Below are 16610 nucleotides of genomic sequence, written 5' to 3' on the forward strand. Positions count from 1 at the left end.
TGGTCTATGGGCTCTTCCCAATTCAAGATGGTGTTCTTGCCCTTTCCAGTGATGTCACTTCCCTTTTTCTCAGTATGTAAGTCAGTCAGTCTTGTTCTACCTTGCGTTGCAAACACCTCCTTCTGGTTGTGCTCTTCCCTCCTGTTTTTTGTTCCAGATTTTGCCTTGGGATATTTGCCTGTTCTTTGTTCCTGCTTTTTGCCTTGGGAAAATTTGCCTATTTTTGTTCCTGTTGTCAAGTCCTGATTTTTCTTAATTTTTTTCAGGAGTTCCTGTTAGAGGTTTTTCCCCAGTGTTGGGTTTTCTTCCCTCTGGGACTCCTTCTGGAGGGTAAGGTCTGCCTTGGCGTTGCATGTCAAGCGGCACCGTGGCTGCTAGAAGGGGTCGCCCTTATCTGGGAGTATCCAGAACCTGTAGGAGACCAGGTATATTCGCCAACCCAGTATCCAGAGGTGAGAAGTCCAGCCCAGTACGTAACAGGAGGATGCAGAGTTGTTTCCTTGGCAAAATACCACAAACAAGCATTGCTACCTGCAAGAGTCACGATTGGGGAAAAAGGGTGCTGCCTGGGCCCAGGAAGGACCAGGATGTCACCACTTGGGAGAGGAGACAGAGGGGGCCCTCAGCAACGTAGAGAGCCCACGGACACGAAGGAAGCACCTGCACATGTCCATGAACACGGGTTCAAGAAGACTGAACACGGCGGTCGTCTCTACACTGCAGAGAGCGGTCCCACGACACCGGAGGTCAACTCAGGGAGCTGAGCATCACTGGACGGAGTGCTGGGGACTTAGGCTCAGCTGTGCATGCAGGATTTCTTGGAAATGTGCACAGAAGCCCTTGTAGCTGCAGATCTGGTGGTGCACAGGATTACTGTTTGGGGAGGGGAGGCAAGGACTTACCTCCTCCAAATACGGACAGTTGGACCACTGGACAGTCTGGGTCACTTGGGTCCACCACCTGTATTCCAGGGGCCACGTTCGTCAGGATGAGATGGGACCCAGAGTACTGGTGAAGCTGAAGTTTGGTGCCTGCTGGAGCAGGGGGAAGATTCCATCGACCCACAGGAGATTTCTCTGTGGCTTCCAGTGCAGGGTGAAGGCAGGCAGCCCCCAGAGCATGCACCACCAGGAAACAGTGGAGAAAGCTGGCAGGATTAGGCGCTACAATGTCGCTGGTAGTCTTCTGGCTACTTTGTTGCAGTTTTGCAGGCGTCCTGGAGCAGTAAGCGGTCGATCCTTGGCAGAAGTCGAAGGGAGAAGTGCAGAGGAACCCTGATGAATTCTTGCAAGTCGTAATCTGAGGAAAAGCCCACTGAAGAGACCCTAAATAGCTCTCAGAGGAGGATTGGCCACCTAGTCAGGTATGCACCTATCAGGAGGGGTCTCTGACGTCACCTGCTGGCACTGGCCACTCAGAGGCCTCCAGAGTGTCCCCACACCTCTGGAAACAAGATGGCAGAGGTCTGAGGCCCACTGGAGGAGCTCTGGGCACCACCCCTGGGGTGGTGATAGACAGGGGAGTGGTCACTCCCCTTTCCTTTTTCCAGTTTTGCACCAGAGCAGGGACTGGGGGTTCCCTAAACAGGTGTAGACTGGCTTATGCAAGGAGATCACCACCTGTGCCCTTCAAAGCATTTCCAGAGGCTGGGAGAGGCTACCCTTCCCCATCCTTTAAAACCCATTTCCAAAGGGAGAGGGTGTAACACCCTCTCTCAGAGGAAATTCTTTGTTCTGCCTTCCTGGGACCGGGCTGCCCAGACCCTAGGAGGGCAAACGCCTGTCTGTGGGGTGTCTGTGTAGCTGCAGAAAAAAACCCAGAGAGCTGGTTTGGCAGTGCTGGGGGTCCATAGTGGAGCCCCCAGGATGCATGGAATTGGCTCCCCAATACCAGATTTGGAAAAGGGGGACAATTCCATGATCTTAGACCTGTTACATGGCCATATTCCGAGTTACCATTCTGAAGCTACATATAGGTATTGACCTATATGTAGTGCACGTGTGCAATGGTGTTCCCGCACTCACAAAGTCCGTGGAAATGGCCCTGAACTCTGTGGGGGCACCTTTGCTAGTGCAAGGGTGCCCTCACACTTAGTAACTTTGCACCTAACCTTCAGCAAGTGAAGGTTAGACATATAGGTGATTTATAAGTTACTTCAGTGCAGTAAAAATGGCTGTGAAATAATGTGTGTTATTTCACTCAGGCTGCAATGGCAGTCCTGTGTAAAGGTTTGTCTGAGCTCCCTATGGGTGACAAAAGAAATACTGCAGCCCATATGGATCTCCTGGAACCCCAGTACCCTGTCTACCTAGGTACCATATACTAGGGAATTAAAAGGGTGTTCTTGTATGCGAATTGAACTTGGTAAAAGTGGTCACTAGCCTATAGTTACAAATCTAAAGGCATAGAGCGCATGAGCACTGAGGTTCTGATTAGCAGAGCCTCAGTGACACAGTTAGGCACTACACAGGCATACACATTTAGGCCACAAACTATGAGCACGGGGGTCCTGGCTAGCAGGATCCCAGTGAGACAGGCAAAAACATACTGACATACATGTAAAATTGGGGGTAACATGCCAAGAAAGATGGTACTTTCCTACAAGTGTGCAGCTCCAAGAATGAAGCACCACCTCTGGGTCTCATGCAAAGTACCTAATGTTTCCCTTATAGGTCACAGTATATACTCACAATCTTACAACCATGCATATTAGACAAGCTTCCTATGACCTGGACAAGGATTTCACAAGTCTTCGGGTTCACGTCATTGGTGGAGATGCGCTTCATTACTGTAATGCAAAATACAATATAATTCTGTACCTTGCCAGAGCAGCCTGTGAGTGTCAATTGAGGCCAAACAGGGTCAGGGATGCCAAAGTTATTATCAGTAATCCTTGCTGTACAGCAGGGATCCTCAACTTATAGAGGTAGGGCACTACATTCCAGGGTTCCCTGTGGGTGTCAGGGATGCCAACCTTATACCATGGTGAGTCCGTAGGTGCCAGGGAAGCCCACTGTATGTCAGGGTATCCTATCTTGTGCCAAGGATCCTCACCTTATGTCAGATGGTGAAATTATACACAACATAGTTCTGTTGAATCAAAGGAGCCACCAGTTCCTACCCTTTGCAGCGCTATCCTCTCCTCCTGCTCACACTGCAGCTGCTGTAGCTCCTTCAGCCTGACCTCCAGTGGACTAACTGCCGCCATGAGTTCCTCCTGCAGGGGGAGCAAAGGAGAGGAAAGGATGGTTAGAGCAGGAATCCACAAGGCCATCTCTCATTCACAGAGCAAACTTTTGCAAAACTGTGCCTTAAGGGACATTTTTTTGTGCCACAAGATAAACCCTGCCATTTAACTGATGAAGTTCTAGGTGTCAACTCTTACTTTGACTTGAGGGCCTGCTAATCTTCATAGGATAGGACTACAGAGATCTTGTCTCTCTGACTGTCTACCAGAATGTCACCATTAAGGGATTACAGTCTTGGGAATGTTTCACAGACCCCTGAAGTGCCGCGGACCACAGGTTTGGAACCACTGGTCTATATAAAAGTATAGTGGGTGTACCTTCCTCCTTTGCTTGATTTAAGGGATTAGCCTTATCCTCATACCTGGAAACTGTCAGGAGTCAGCCTGCAGTGTGAATAGTAATCCGTTTGGGAGGCTGGGAAATTGGCGCCAGCCAAGCTGCATGTCAAATGCAGCATTCGTCCCAGGACAGCTGAGGTTGGAGTGCCCCTCTGCCTCTTCCGGGTCAGTGCACCATTTAAAGAATAAAGACCACACTGTGTTGGAAGCACAGCTCTAATTCAATGCTATCTAGATGTTAGAAGCTGTCTCCAGAACGGGGAACGCAAGCACTATGTTATTGTGTACTGGGCTCCTAACCTTGAACAGAATGTACTAATTATTTGTTGAGAAAAGGCTAACTAAAACAAGCAGCTTGCACAAACTATTCCTAGAAAAGTGTCATGCAAGCAAAGAATGTAAAATGTCACTGCTAAAAGTGCTGCAAGTTAAACATGTAAAATCTAAAATATAAACCAAAGCTAAACATAGGGAACCAACATTGGTCCAAGAGGGCCACAAAACAATCCAATGGGAACAGTCCAGCCCAAACAGAGAGGCCAGGTCCTCCTTGTACCTAAGCACAAGCAACCCAGGACCCATTTCCCATTGATGCAAGGTCAAGACTGATTTGCATATGGATGGGTCCAAACTGAGGTGGCATGGTTTGCAAAATAACAATGGACTGAAATGTGTCTAGAAGTAATTACCAGTGTCTCAGATTTTTACAAGCATTCTGCCCATCACCTTTTGCATAATTCAGGGTTTTTCCGTTTTTATGGGAAGTGCATGCCTAGTCATGGTTCATGTGCACATTGTGTCACTGGAACCAAGCTGTACCTGGCTTATGTGCCCTAATCAGGGTGTAACCGGTCCTCAGTTGCTTGTGTTTCAGTTGAGGGAGGACATGGTCCGCCAGTTCGGGCTGCACAGTTCCCATTGGAGCAAGGTCAAGATTAATCTGCACATGGCCGGGTCCAAACTGAGGTTGCATTGTGAAAAATAATTATGAACTGGAATGCAGTTACCAGTAGTTACCAGTGATTACGATTAATTCAAGCATTCCATCCATTTCTTTTTGTATGCTTCAATCGATCAACAGGCCTTTACTTTCAGTATCACAACTGATATCACTAGCACAGTTCACCATTCTGACCTTCTCACTGTACCATCAGCGAAGTCTCAAAGGGAAGGTTCTGTATTATGCACAGCATACATAATGGCTTCCTGAGGTGAGCACTGTAAGAGGTATGCACATGTGGACTCCAAGAGAGGAATGCTTAAGTGGGCACTGTGAAAAGCATGCACTGGCGGACTGCAGGAGAGGACTACATACATAAGCAATGTAAGGCAGTGGCATAGGCTGGTAGTGTGAGAATCCGATTGATACTGGTTGACACTATTAGAAGCAATTATCACAAAGTTTGAAAATGTTACTGATGGGACGTGTAAAGAGGTGGAATTGAACACATATGTGAGGAGCTTTCTATGCTGAGGGGTTGTGTGAGGCTCTAGCACAGAGGAACTCACAAATATGGGGGTGTGTGAGGATCATGCACAGCTGTATGTCGGGAAATATTGCAAGGTCGCACTAGTGTGCAGTGTGATACTGCCTGTGGTGGACGTCTGAGACACTGAAACTGGTGAGCAGTGTGAAAATCTGGTACCCCCACCCCAATACGACCCAAAAACAGCACCTATTAGACACCCCAAAAAATGAATTGCTATTTCTAAAAGCCTAATTTGAAAATGCCACCTGGCTCATTACAGGTGACTTCAACCTAAACATGGCCAACCATGAGAAAAGAAGCATCCGAGAAGGAGCCTTGGATCAGTGCCTGGGCATCCCGTAGCAAGTATCACGCTTCACTGACATATGGGACATATGTGATTATCCTCTGGCGAGAGCTTTAGAAGCACTTGGACTGACGGCCTTGAACGGTCGATTCCCCATAGATTGCGCGCACTAATCGAATAAATTGGCAAACACCCTAGATTACACATTTGCGTCTATGGCATTCTTCAAGTTCATTTATGTCTTTAGCATAGAAGTTAGATGCGAAAGGGACCATCTTCTGCAAGTTATGGAAATCACGAACAGCAACCAATATATATGGCACAGGTACATAATATAGGGTCACAGAATCCAGCAAGCTATCTACACCGTATAAGATGGTCAAACTTGTGTTTGGGGAAATACAAGGCATAGAAAACAAGCTTATCACCCAATCTAGTGCCCCAGGTGGACACATTCATCAAATGGGAAGCAACACTGACATCACTAAGGAACCAACTAGCTCCCATACAACGCACAGGGTTGGTTGTCCATGAAACAAAAACTTATGGTTCACACAATCCCTAAAGCAACAAAGGTAACAGCTCAACAAAGCAGCAAGAGCCCTAAAGAAACAACACATGGACACCAGCCAACTTGGCATCTTGCACGAACTAAGAAAGATATACAAGAAGGCAGTCGAGGAAGCAAAGCAGGCACACCGAGACCAGGAATGGATCAAAGTTGTTGAGGCGTGCAAACAAAAGAACAGCTGCCCCTTGTGGTCCATTGTCAATCAACTGGCACGTAGGGCTGCAGGGACCCTTAGAAACACCATGCGAGAAATGAAGCGGATTGAGTATATCTCCAACTATCAGGAAGCGGCAGAACGCAATTCTAGTTCAAAGTGAGAGCCAAATCCCCTCTCCTTCGAAGCACAAAAGATTGAAGGACACCTTAGACACTGCAGAACAAACGGGTCTCCCGGTCCAAATGGCCTCCCTGCAGGGGTCTTAAAACACGATCCAGAATTTTGGTCTAACCAACTTAGCAATTTGTTCACTGCCTGCATCACAGAAAACAAAATCCCTGATTCATGGAAAGGGTCAATTCTCCATCCATTCTATAAGAAAGGCCCCCCTGGGAACTCAGGCAGCCATTGTTTGATCGCTCTGCTCGATACTGATGCAAAAATATTTGCGGACTGCCTGTTAGTGGAATTGAAAGACTGGGTGACCAAACTGAATCTAATTCCTCTGAACCAAACAGACTTTAGTCCCTCGTCGAGCACCTTTGACAATCTCATAGCACTAGCTATGCTGGCAGAAAATATATATAAAAAAGAAAATGGCCTTACACACCCACTTTCTAAAGCTTTCAACTCTGTGGAACAGCATAGACTGTGGAAGAAGTTAGTAGATCTCAACATTCCACCAAACCTGTTAAGAGGAATACATCTTTTATATTCTGACTACTGGGCTAGGGTAAAAGTTGGCAGCAATGGAAGAGTGTCTGCTAAAATCTCTACAGAAAGAGGCGTTAAGCAAGGCTGTGTACTAGCCCCAATGTTATTCAATTTATATCTGGCAGATCTGTGCGCACAGTTGAACTCTTCCAGTTCCCATCCCCCCAAATTGGGCCACCAACCCCTAACAGCACTACTATACGCAGACAACATTGTCCAGCTGAATCTTTCAGGCACAGGGCTCCAAAAATTGCTAAACACCCTAGATCAGTATTGCAAGACCAACATGCTGCTGTTAAACCTGGAGAAAACCAAGGTGGTCATCTTCAGCAAGTGTGTAATTAAGAAAAAGCAGTGCCTCTGTGGAAACCAGCTTGTGGGCAAAAGTAATAGCTATAAATATCTAGGGGTCTGGTTGCTGGAGCGGTGAAATCACTGCTTGTATCTAAACACCTTGAAACCCAGAGTGGCATCACAACTCGCAGCTCTTCAAAATCTATCTACGAATCTGCAAAGTCCAACCTGGAACACGCTCCTTACGGTGATCAAGGCAAAGTTCCTGCCCTCCCTGACATATGGTTTGGATATCTATCCTGGCAAGTTTAATTTCTTGAATATTTCCCAGAGTAAAGTTTTCGGCTTTCTTTTCCGCCTGTCATACAGTTCTTCAACAGCTCAAGTCAGATTGGAATTTGGGCTACAAGACCAAACTTTGGTACAGAATGGAGCTATCCTCAAATATGCCTCTCCTTCTAAGACAGGCACTCCCAACACACTAAAAGCACTTATCTGGGAGGAAACAGGCCTGAGCACACCGGATGACTCAAATTCATGAGCTGATAAAATTGGCTTGGCAATCAAGCAACTGCAGGCAGAAGAGCTGTGGCAAAAGACCTTACTGCATAAATTATTTAAGCAACTAATAAACAAGCAAATAAAGCAGCTATTTTGGAATAAGGACAAAGACAAGTTCAGGTTACGATCCCATTCATGGATGACTATAAACACATACAAGGCGCCAGCAGCACAGCCATACCTGGGTGAAATACTAAATAAATCTCTAAAGACAAAGGTACTGCAAGCCAGGTTTGGTCTACTCCCCTCACTGGATGCAGTACCAAAATGGCTCAAACCCTCACACAATGGGAAATGCAGGCTATGTGCATACTATCAGGAAGACTTTTTACACCTTCTGTTCATATGCCCTGCACTGCTACCCTGGTGGAAACTGTACCACAGAAACCAGCTTATCTCCAATGGCTTTAGATCACGCCGACAAGTTATCCTATTTTGTTTCAAAGATCTGACACCACAGCACATGGCATGCATGGCAAAATTCATATTAAAAGCGGAACACCTTTTAAAGCATGTGCCAATAACTATGAAAACTGATGGAGCTATTAAGCTCATGACTAAGCAACTTTGTTAGTGCTACTTTCACTCTCAGCCTAGATGGACAAGAACAGCATGGAGTTGGAGGGGTCATTTCAGATTACCCCTGAGATGAAACACACAACCTTATTTAAGTGTCTTTCCAACAACTTATCTTGCTATCAGTGTTTTAACTTTATGTGAATGAGAAACCCCAGTAGGTCGTTTTGGGGTTTTCTGTTTTAATCGATTATGCTTTTATGTGCATTGATGATTGCAATGATTTTTATTAATTATGCAATAAAGGTATATTTCGTCCTTGGCACTGCTTGTCATGCGATGATCTGGCATGGCTGGCCTAAAGGATGCTTGTACTGATGAACAGTGTGAGAAGCTTTCACTGGGAGGCAATGTCTGAGGTTGACACAGGGAAGATGAGAGGGTGGGGCTGTAGCATTCATTGGGAGCGATGAACGCGTGTACTGCACACCGTGAGTGAAGCAGATACTGATGCATGGTGTGAGGGGCAGACATTTGTGAACAGTGTTAATAGCTGATACTATTGAGAAGTGTACCAGTCGTTTACTGGGGGCATCGTTAGAAGTTGGAGCTGCTTGACAACAAGAGAGTTTTGCGACAAGGGTGCCCCAGTGGTCATTGTAAGAGGGTGGTGGTGCTTAGTAGCGCGAGATACTGGCATTTGTGAGCAAAAAGGCCTCCGTGGTGGGCAGAGTAGTAATCTTTCAGTGATGCGAACTTCGAGAAGTTAGTGCTGGTGACTAGTGTGAGAAATAAAAATGGTATTTGAGGGGCCCACTGTGGCAATGCAGAAAACTGACACTAGTGGGCAGTGTGCTGGTCTGACACTGTGGAGAATGTGAGATGGGTGCCCTTGTAGAAGTGTGAGCAGAAGGCATCGTTTCTCACAAGAGAAGCTGGTAAATGAGGATATTTTAGGAAGCTGGAACTGTTCAGGAGTGTGTGAGGATGGCACAGCTACAAAGTGTGAGAGCCCTGCCCTGAGGGTGTTGTGACAATATGTTAACTCATGTGCAGTGCTAGGCGAAGGCCCGGGGCCATGTGAGAAGCTGAAACTACGAGTAGTTAACTCGCCTCTCCCGTGTGAGTAGCTGGCTCTGGAGTGCCAGGGTGGCACCGCCATGTCTGAGCGCTGTCAAAAAGAATGAAGAATGAGGCGGCTCTCCTGTGTGCCACACTCGCGACCTGCACGTCACAGCAGATGTCGGTAGCGAGCTTTTATCTCACGGAGCCCTTTTGGCAGCATGAGAAGAGTGCAGTGATTGAAGATGGGATCAATTACCCGAGGCACTGCGTGGAGCTGGTACAGATGAGTAGTGTGAAGTACCGCCACTGGAGGGCAGTGGTGATCAGTGTGAAAAGCTGCTGCTGACAGGAAGTGCGATAAAGTGCCACTAGGCGGGCATGAAATAAACTGTCACTGGGTGGCAGAGTGAGGGCCTCCCGTTAGTTGGCAGTGTGAGAGTTTTGCACAGAAAAGTCGTTTAGGGAGCAGCACTGGTGATCAGTGTGAAAAACTCCCACTAATAGGTAATATCAGAGACAAAGTACAGTTTAAGGTTACTTAAGCAGACGCTTTCGGGCAGTGTGAGACACAGATATTGGTGTGTGGTTAGGGACTCTGGCACTGCTGGATATGTGGGGAATGAGCAGCTGTGGACAGTGTGAAAAGGTAGCACTACCCTGCATTTGAAAATATGGCACTAGCTGCTGGTATGACAAACTGGCATTCGAGAGCAGTGTGAAAGATGTTCATATACTGGTAACCACTGTGAGAATGTTTCACTGGTGGGCAGTTAAAAAAAATGATGCACAATGTGAGAAACCTGCACTGATGAACAATGAAAGTGAGCAGATCAAGGAAAAAGGGGTAAAGAGTTTATGCCCAGCGCAAGGTGTTCTCTAAATGATAGTTACACTACTATCATTACCCATTTAACTTTTATAAAAGTCCTGCAAGAGGCCCCTAGGAAGAATGAGGAATGCAATTCCATCTTCTGGAAATGCATTACAGTAATTAGTTGCAGTATATCAATCTTATTAATAGCAAATCAATGTTTGTGTAATCATCCACATGTAATAAATGCTTGAATCACATTTATCATTCTTTTTTCAGTACCATTACCAAACCAATGTGTATCTCATCATCAAAGTGTAATAGACTTTTTTATATCAGATTTTATCATTATTTGTTTATTACCATTACATTTATTAATTTGAGAGAAACAATATTGTACATAAACCATGGAATGAACAAACAAAAAATACAGCCAACATGTGGTGTGCGACACCCGTCGCCTTTTCAAGGCCACTAGTCGTCAGAACATCACTATTTAATTATAAAATGGCCAGTATATGATCTACATAAGTGTTCAAAGGTTTCCAGGCAACAGATTATCATCACTGTCCGTAGTAATTTTTTTGTTCTTTCGTTCACATCCTATACACATTTTATTTTCATTAGAAACTTTATGCTCTGTTGCCACACATATAGGTAGTCAGATACCTTAAAGAGCAGATTATTCCTTCATCCAGGGAACAATCATCCAATTTCTATCAAAGTGTTCAGTTGACCCAAAATACGTTTCAAAACAACTGCAGTTGTACCACACTTATATGCATTCCAGTTACAGCTTCAATATGTTTGCAAACCCATGATAAGGTTGGCAGAATAACCTGCTGGACAACACGCAAAAAAAGCAACCCTAGGCCCCATGTGAAGCTGGCACAGATAAACTGGCAGGAAGCTGGCGCGCGTAGATAGTGACGGGGGTGACACTTGTGAATAGTGTGCGAGGATGGAACCAATGAGATGATGCTGGTCATGGAATTGTGGCAATTGCTAGTATCACAGACTACGTGGGCAGCGCGAGAAGCTGCACTGGTGGGCAGCATCGAATGTAGGCACTGGTTGGAAGTGAGAAGATGTTGCACTTGCGAGCAGCAGGAGCACTTGCCCCTGGAGGGCAATTTTAATGGTTGGCGCAGGTGGGTAGTGCGATAACCTTGCAGAGACACACAGTATTAGGCGATTGTTCTGGCTGGCAGTGTAAGAAGCTGGCAAGGGCAAGTGAGAGGAGAAGCTTGTCACAACTGGCCGTGTGAGAAGCTGGCATCTTTCAATAGTGACAAGCCCTAGTTTGAGAGCCATGGTAGAACGTTTGAGAAGCCCGCGTTGGGGACTGAGTTAGAAGCCGGCACTGCTTTATAATGAAAGATATTGGCAGTGATAGTCAATGTGGGTAGCAGGCTCTGGTGATCGCTACTAAGTAGCAAAGTTGAGTGCGAGAAGCGGGCATTGCTGAGTAGTTTGAGGGGATGGAAATGTTGGGTAGTATGAGGTGGTGTGACTGGGGGAATCAGGAGGGGCTTGCCCTTGTTTGCGGTGTAGGATGCCCACTGATGGCACTAGGAGAAAAGTGTGGAACTGACACTAGTGAGTAGTGTGAGAAGACTGCCTGAGGGTACTGTGGAAAGAAATATACTTCGCTGACAAATGAGTATATCATGATAGGCTAGCATTGGTAAGCAGTGTCAGGAGTTGGCACTGGTATTCACTGTGAGAGGTCTGCACGTCTTTGCAGTGTGAGAAGATGGCACTAATGAACTTTGTGTGGTGCTGGCCCTGGGAGCAAATTGATGCACTGGCTCAGGGTGACAATGGGAGACCTTGGTAGCCACTGCCAGTCGCTGGCAAGGATGGTCAGGGTGCCATTAGTGAGCACTTTAGAACACTTCACTATGAGAAGCGTGGAAAGCTGCTTGTGTTGAATAATATGTGGCCTGGTGAGGGTTTGCACTAGTGTGCAGTTCTGATCACACACTGCTGGGTATTATGAGAAGACCACGTTAGTGGCAGAATGAGAAATTCCTGCGGGCGACCAGTGAGGCTGGTAAGCGGTGCGAGGAGCTGTCCTATGTAAGAAGTGTGAAAAGCTGGCACAAGATTGCAGAGTTAAGCGGTGGCGTTAGAGAGTGGCACTGGAGGGTGACTTGAGAAGTTTGCGCTGTTGGGAAATGTGTGAAGAGTTTGGAATGGGTAACAAAGAGAAAAGATGGCACTAGTCACGAGTGTGTGAATTGTGCAGAGATGTGCGGAGTGAGACGTTGGTACTGGGTTACTTCTGAGAGCTGCAGCCTAGAGGTGGGTTACTGTACGAAGATGGCACTGGTAGGCAGTGCTAGGTACGGAAGCGAGAGGGCAGTGAGAGGCTGTTTCACCAATGGTTACTCTGTGGAATCAACCCTGGTGAGCACTGTGAGGAGCTCATACTAGTGAGTAGTGTGAAAAACGGCGCTGTTCGACAATGCAAGAAGATGGAACCAGCAGACAGTCTGAGAAATCTGCACATTTAGTACAGTGTGTTAAGTTGCTTCTAGGGGTCAGTGGAAGGTGCCAGATTTGGGGCATATGGAAAGCAGGCACTGGCTGGTAGCGCGAGAATCTGGCACTCGTTGCCAGTATTCACCACCGATTAGCAGTCTAAATAAATTGGCATTTTGGGGCAAGCCGAGTCATTGACATTATCGGCCAATATGAAAACGTGGCCTGGTGGTCACTACCAGAATCTTGCTTTAGTGACAACGGGAGGATTTAGTATTGGTGAACAGGGTGGAAAGTGTGAAGAATTTCCAGTGGTACTCAGTGTGCGACTATACCAGCAGTGGTCACTGTGAAAAAGGTCACACTGGTAGGTACACAAAACCTCAGTTAATTGGCAGAGTAAGAGATTGGCACTAGTGGGCACAGTGAGCATCTACCGCTAAGGCCCAGTGTAAGAATTTAGCTTTGGTGGGCACTTTTAGGGATAACCAGTATGTGAGGTGCCAGTAGGGGTGAAGGGTCTGAGGCCTGCACTGTGGCTAGTTGTAGGACAGTACCATCTTGCCTGGCATGTTACCCCCATATTTCAGTGTATATATGTTGTTTTAGTCTATGTGTCACTGGGACCCTGCCAGGCAGGGCCCCAGTGCTCATAAGTATGTGCCCTGTATGTGTTCCCTGTGCGATGCCTAACTGTCTCACTGAGGCTCTGCTAACCAGATCCTCAGTGGTTATGCTCTCTCTGCTTTCTAAATTTGTCACTAACAGGCTAGTGACTAAATTTACCAATTCACATTGGCATACTGGTACACCCATATAATTCCCTAGTATATGGTACTGAGGTACCCAGGGTATTGGGGTTCCAGGAGATCCCTATGGGCTGCAGCATTTCTTTTGTCACCCATAGGGAGCTCTGACAATTCTTACACAGGCCTGCCAGTGCAGCCTGAGTGAAATAACGTCCACGTTATTTCACAGCCATTTACCACTGCACTTAAGTAACTTATAAGTCACCTATATGTCTAACCTTCACCTGGTGAAGGTTGGGTGCAAAGTTACTTAGTGTGTGGGCACCCTGGCACAAGTCAAGGTGCCCCCACATCGTTCAGGGCAAATTCCCCGGACTTTGTGAGTGCGGGGACACCATTACACGCGTGCACTATACATAGGTCACTACCTATGTATAGCGTCACAATGGTAACTCCGAACATGGCCATGTAACATGTCTAAGATCATGGAATTGTACCTGGGTACTGCCAAACTGCCTTTCTGGGGTCTCCACTGCAGCTGCTGCCAATCCCTCAGACAGGTTTCTGCCCTTCTGGGGTCCAGGCAGCCCTGGCCCAGGAAGGCAGAACAAAGGATTTCCTCTGAGAGAGGGTTTTTCACCCTCTCCCTTTGGAAATAGATGTGAAGGCTGGGGAGGAGTGTAGGAAAGTACCATCTTGCCTGGCATGTTACCCCCATATTTCACTGTATATATGTTGTTTTAGTTGTATGTGTCACTGGGACCCTGCCAGCCAGGGCCCCAGTGCTCATAAGTGTGCCCTGTATGTGTTACCTGTGTTATGACTAACTGTCTCACTGAGGCTCTGCTAATCAGAACCTCAGTGGTTATGCTCTCTCATTTCTTTCCAAATTGTCACTAACAGGCTAGTGACCATTTTCACCAATTTACATTGGCATAGTGGAACACCCTTATAATTCCCTAGTATATGGTACTGAGGTACCCAGGGTATGGGGGTTCCAGGAGATCCCTATGGGCTGTAGCATTTCTTTTGCCACCCATAGGGAGCTCTGACAATTCTTACACAGGCCTGCCACTGCAGCCTGAGTGAAATAACGTCCACGTTATTTCACAGCCATTTACCACTGCACTAAAGTAACGTATAAGTCACCTATATGTCTAACCTTTACCTGGTAAAGGTTAGGTGCAAAGTTACTTAGTGTGTGGGCACCCTGGCACTAGCCAAGGAGCCCCCACATTGTTCAGGGCAAATTCCCCAGACCTTGTGAGTGCGGGGACACCATTACACGTGTGCACTACACATAGGTCACTACTGTGTAGCTTCACAATGGTAACTCCGAATATGGCCATGTAACATGTCTAAGATCATGGAATTGCCCCCTCTATGCCATCCTGGCATTGTTGGCACAATCCCATGATCCCACGGGTCTGTAGCACAGACCCATGTACTGCCAAACTGCCTTTTCAGGGGTTTCACTGCAGCTGCTGCCAACCCCTCAGACAGGTTTCTGCCCTCCTGGGGTCCAACCAGGCTTGGCCCAGGAAGGCAGAACAAAGGACTTCCTCAGAGAGAGGGTGTTACACCCTCTCCCTTTGGAAAATGGTGTGAAGGCAGGGGAGGAGTAGCCTCCCCCAGCCTCTGGAAATGCTTTCATGGGCACAGATGGTGCCCATTTCTGCATAAGCCAGTCTACACCGGTTCAGGGACCCCTCAGCCCTGCTCTGGCGTGAAACTGGACAAAGGAAAGGGGAGTGACCACTCCCCTGACCTGCACCTCCCCTGGGAGGTGCCCAGAGCTCCTCCAGTGTGCTCCAGACCTCTGCCATCTTGGAAACAGAGGTGCTGCTGGCACACTGGACTGCTCTGAGTGGCCAGGGCCAGCAGGTGACGTCAGAGACTCCTTCTGATAGGCTTCTTCAGGTGTTGCTAGCCTATCCTCTCTCCTAAGTAGCCAAACTCTCTTTTCTGGCTATTTAGGGTCTCTGCTTTGGGGATTTCCTTAGATAACGAATGCAAGAGCTCATCAGAGTTCCTCTGCATCTCTCTCTTCACCTTCTGCCAAGGAATCGACTGCTGACCGCGCTGGAAGCCTGCAAAACGGCAACAAAGTAGCCAAGATGACTACTGCAACTCTGTAACGCTGATCCTGTCGCCTTCTCGACTGTTTTCCTGGTGGTGCATGCTGTGGGGGTAGTCTGCCTCCTCTCTGCACTAGAAGCTCTGAAGAAATCTCCCGTGGGTCGACGGAATCTTCCCCCTCCTACCGCAGGCACCAAAGAACTGCATCACTGGTCCCCTGGGTCTCCTCTCAGCACGACGAGCGAGGTCCCTTGAATCCAGCAACTCTGTCCAAGTGACTCCCACAGTCCAGTGACTCTTCAGTCCAAGTTTGGTGGAGGTAAGTCCTTGCCTCCCCACGCCAGACTGCATTGCTGGGAACCGCGACTTTTGCAGCTACTCCGGCCTCGGTGCACTTCCAGCGGAAATCCTTTGTGCACAGCCAAGCCTGGGCCCACGGCACTCTAACCTGCATTGCACGACTTTCTAAGTTGTCCTCCGGCGGCGTGGGACTCATTTGTGCAACTTCTAGTGAGCACCGTTTCACTCCTCTTCGTAGTGCCTGTTCTGGCACTTCTGTGGGTGCTGCCTGCTTCTGAGAGGGCTCCTTGTCTTGCTTGACGCCCCCTCTGTCCCCAGACGTAATTGGCAACATCCTGGTCCCTCCTAGGCCACAGCAGCATCGAAAAACCCTAACCGCACGATTTGCAGCTAGCAAGGCTTGTTGGCGGTCTTTCGGCGGGAAAAGACTTCTGCACGACTCTCCACGGCGTGGGAGATCTGTCCTCCAAAGGGGAAGTCTCTAGCCCTTGTCGTTCCTGCAGAATCCTCAGCTTCTACTGTCCAGTAGCAGCTTCTTTGCACCCACAGCTGGCATTTCCTGGGCATCTGCCCATCTCCGACTTGCTTGTGACTTTTGGACTTGGTCCCCTTGTTCCACAGGTACCCTCGACTAGAAATCCATCGTTGTTGCTTTGCTGGTTTGTGTCTTTCCTGCAGAATCCCCCTATCACAACTTCTATGTCCTTTGGGGAACTTTAGTGCACTTTGCACTCACTTTTCAGGGTCTTGGGGTGGGCTATTTTTCCAACCCTCACTATTTTCTAATTGTCCCTGCGATCCTCTACAAGTTCACATAGGTTTGGGGTCCATTCGTGGCTCGCATTCCACTTTTGGAGTATATGGTTTGTGTTGCCCCTATCCCTCTGTGTCCCCATTGCATCCTATTGTAACTATACATTGTTTGCACTGTTTTCTAAGACTAT

The 16610-nt window shown here is 47.5% G+C and overlaps 1 protein-coding gene across 1 annotated transcript in view; it reads right to left on the reverse strand.

The window, feature by feature from the left end:
- Positions 1-16610, reverse strand: part of LOC138304288 (zinc-binding protein A33-like) — an 810175-nt gene that overhangs the window by 754240 nt on the left and 39325 nt on the right. Inside the window, exon 2 of the mRNA XM_069244231.1 lies at positions 3122-3217. Coding sequence (XP_069100332.1) covers positions 3122-3217 — 96 coding nt within the window. The remainder of the gene's footprint in view (positions 1-3121; positions 3218-16610) is intronic.

Source organism: Pleurodeles waltl, chromosome 7 (assembly GCF_031143425.1).
Source record: "Pleurodeles waltl isolate 20211129_DDA chromosome 7, aPleWal1.hap1.20221129, whole genome shotgun sequence".
NCBI classification, from domain to species: Eukaryota; Metazoa; Chordata; class Amphibia; order Caudata; family Salamandridae; genus Pleurodeles; species Pleurodeles waltl.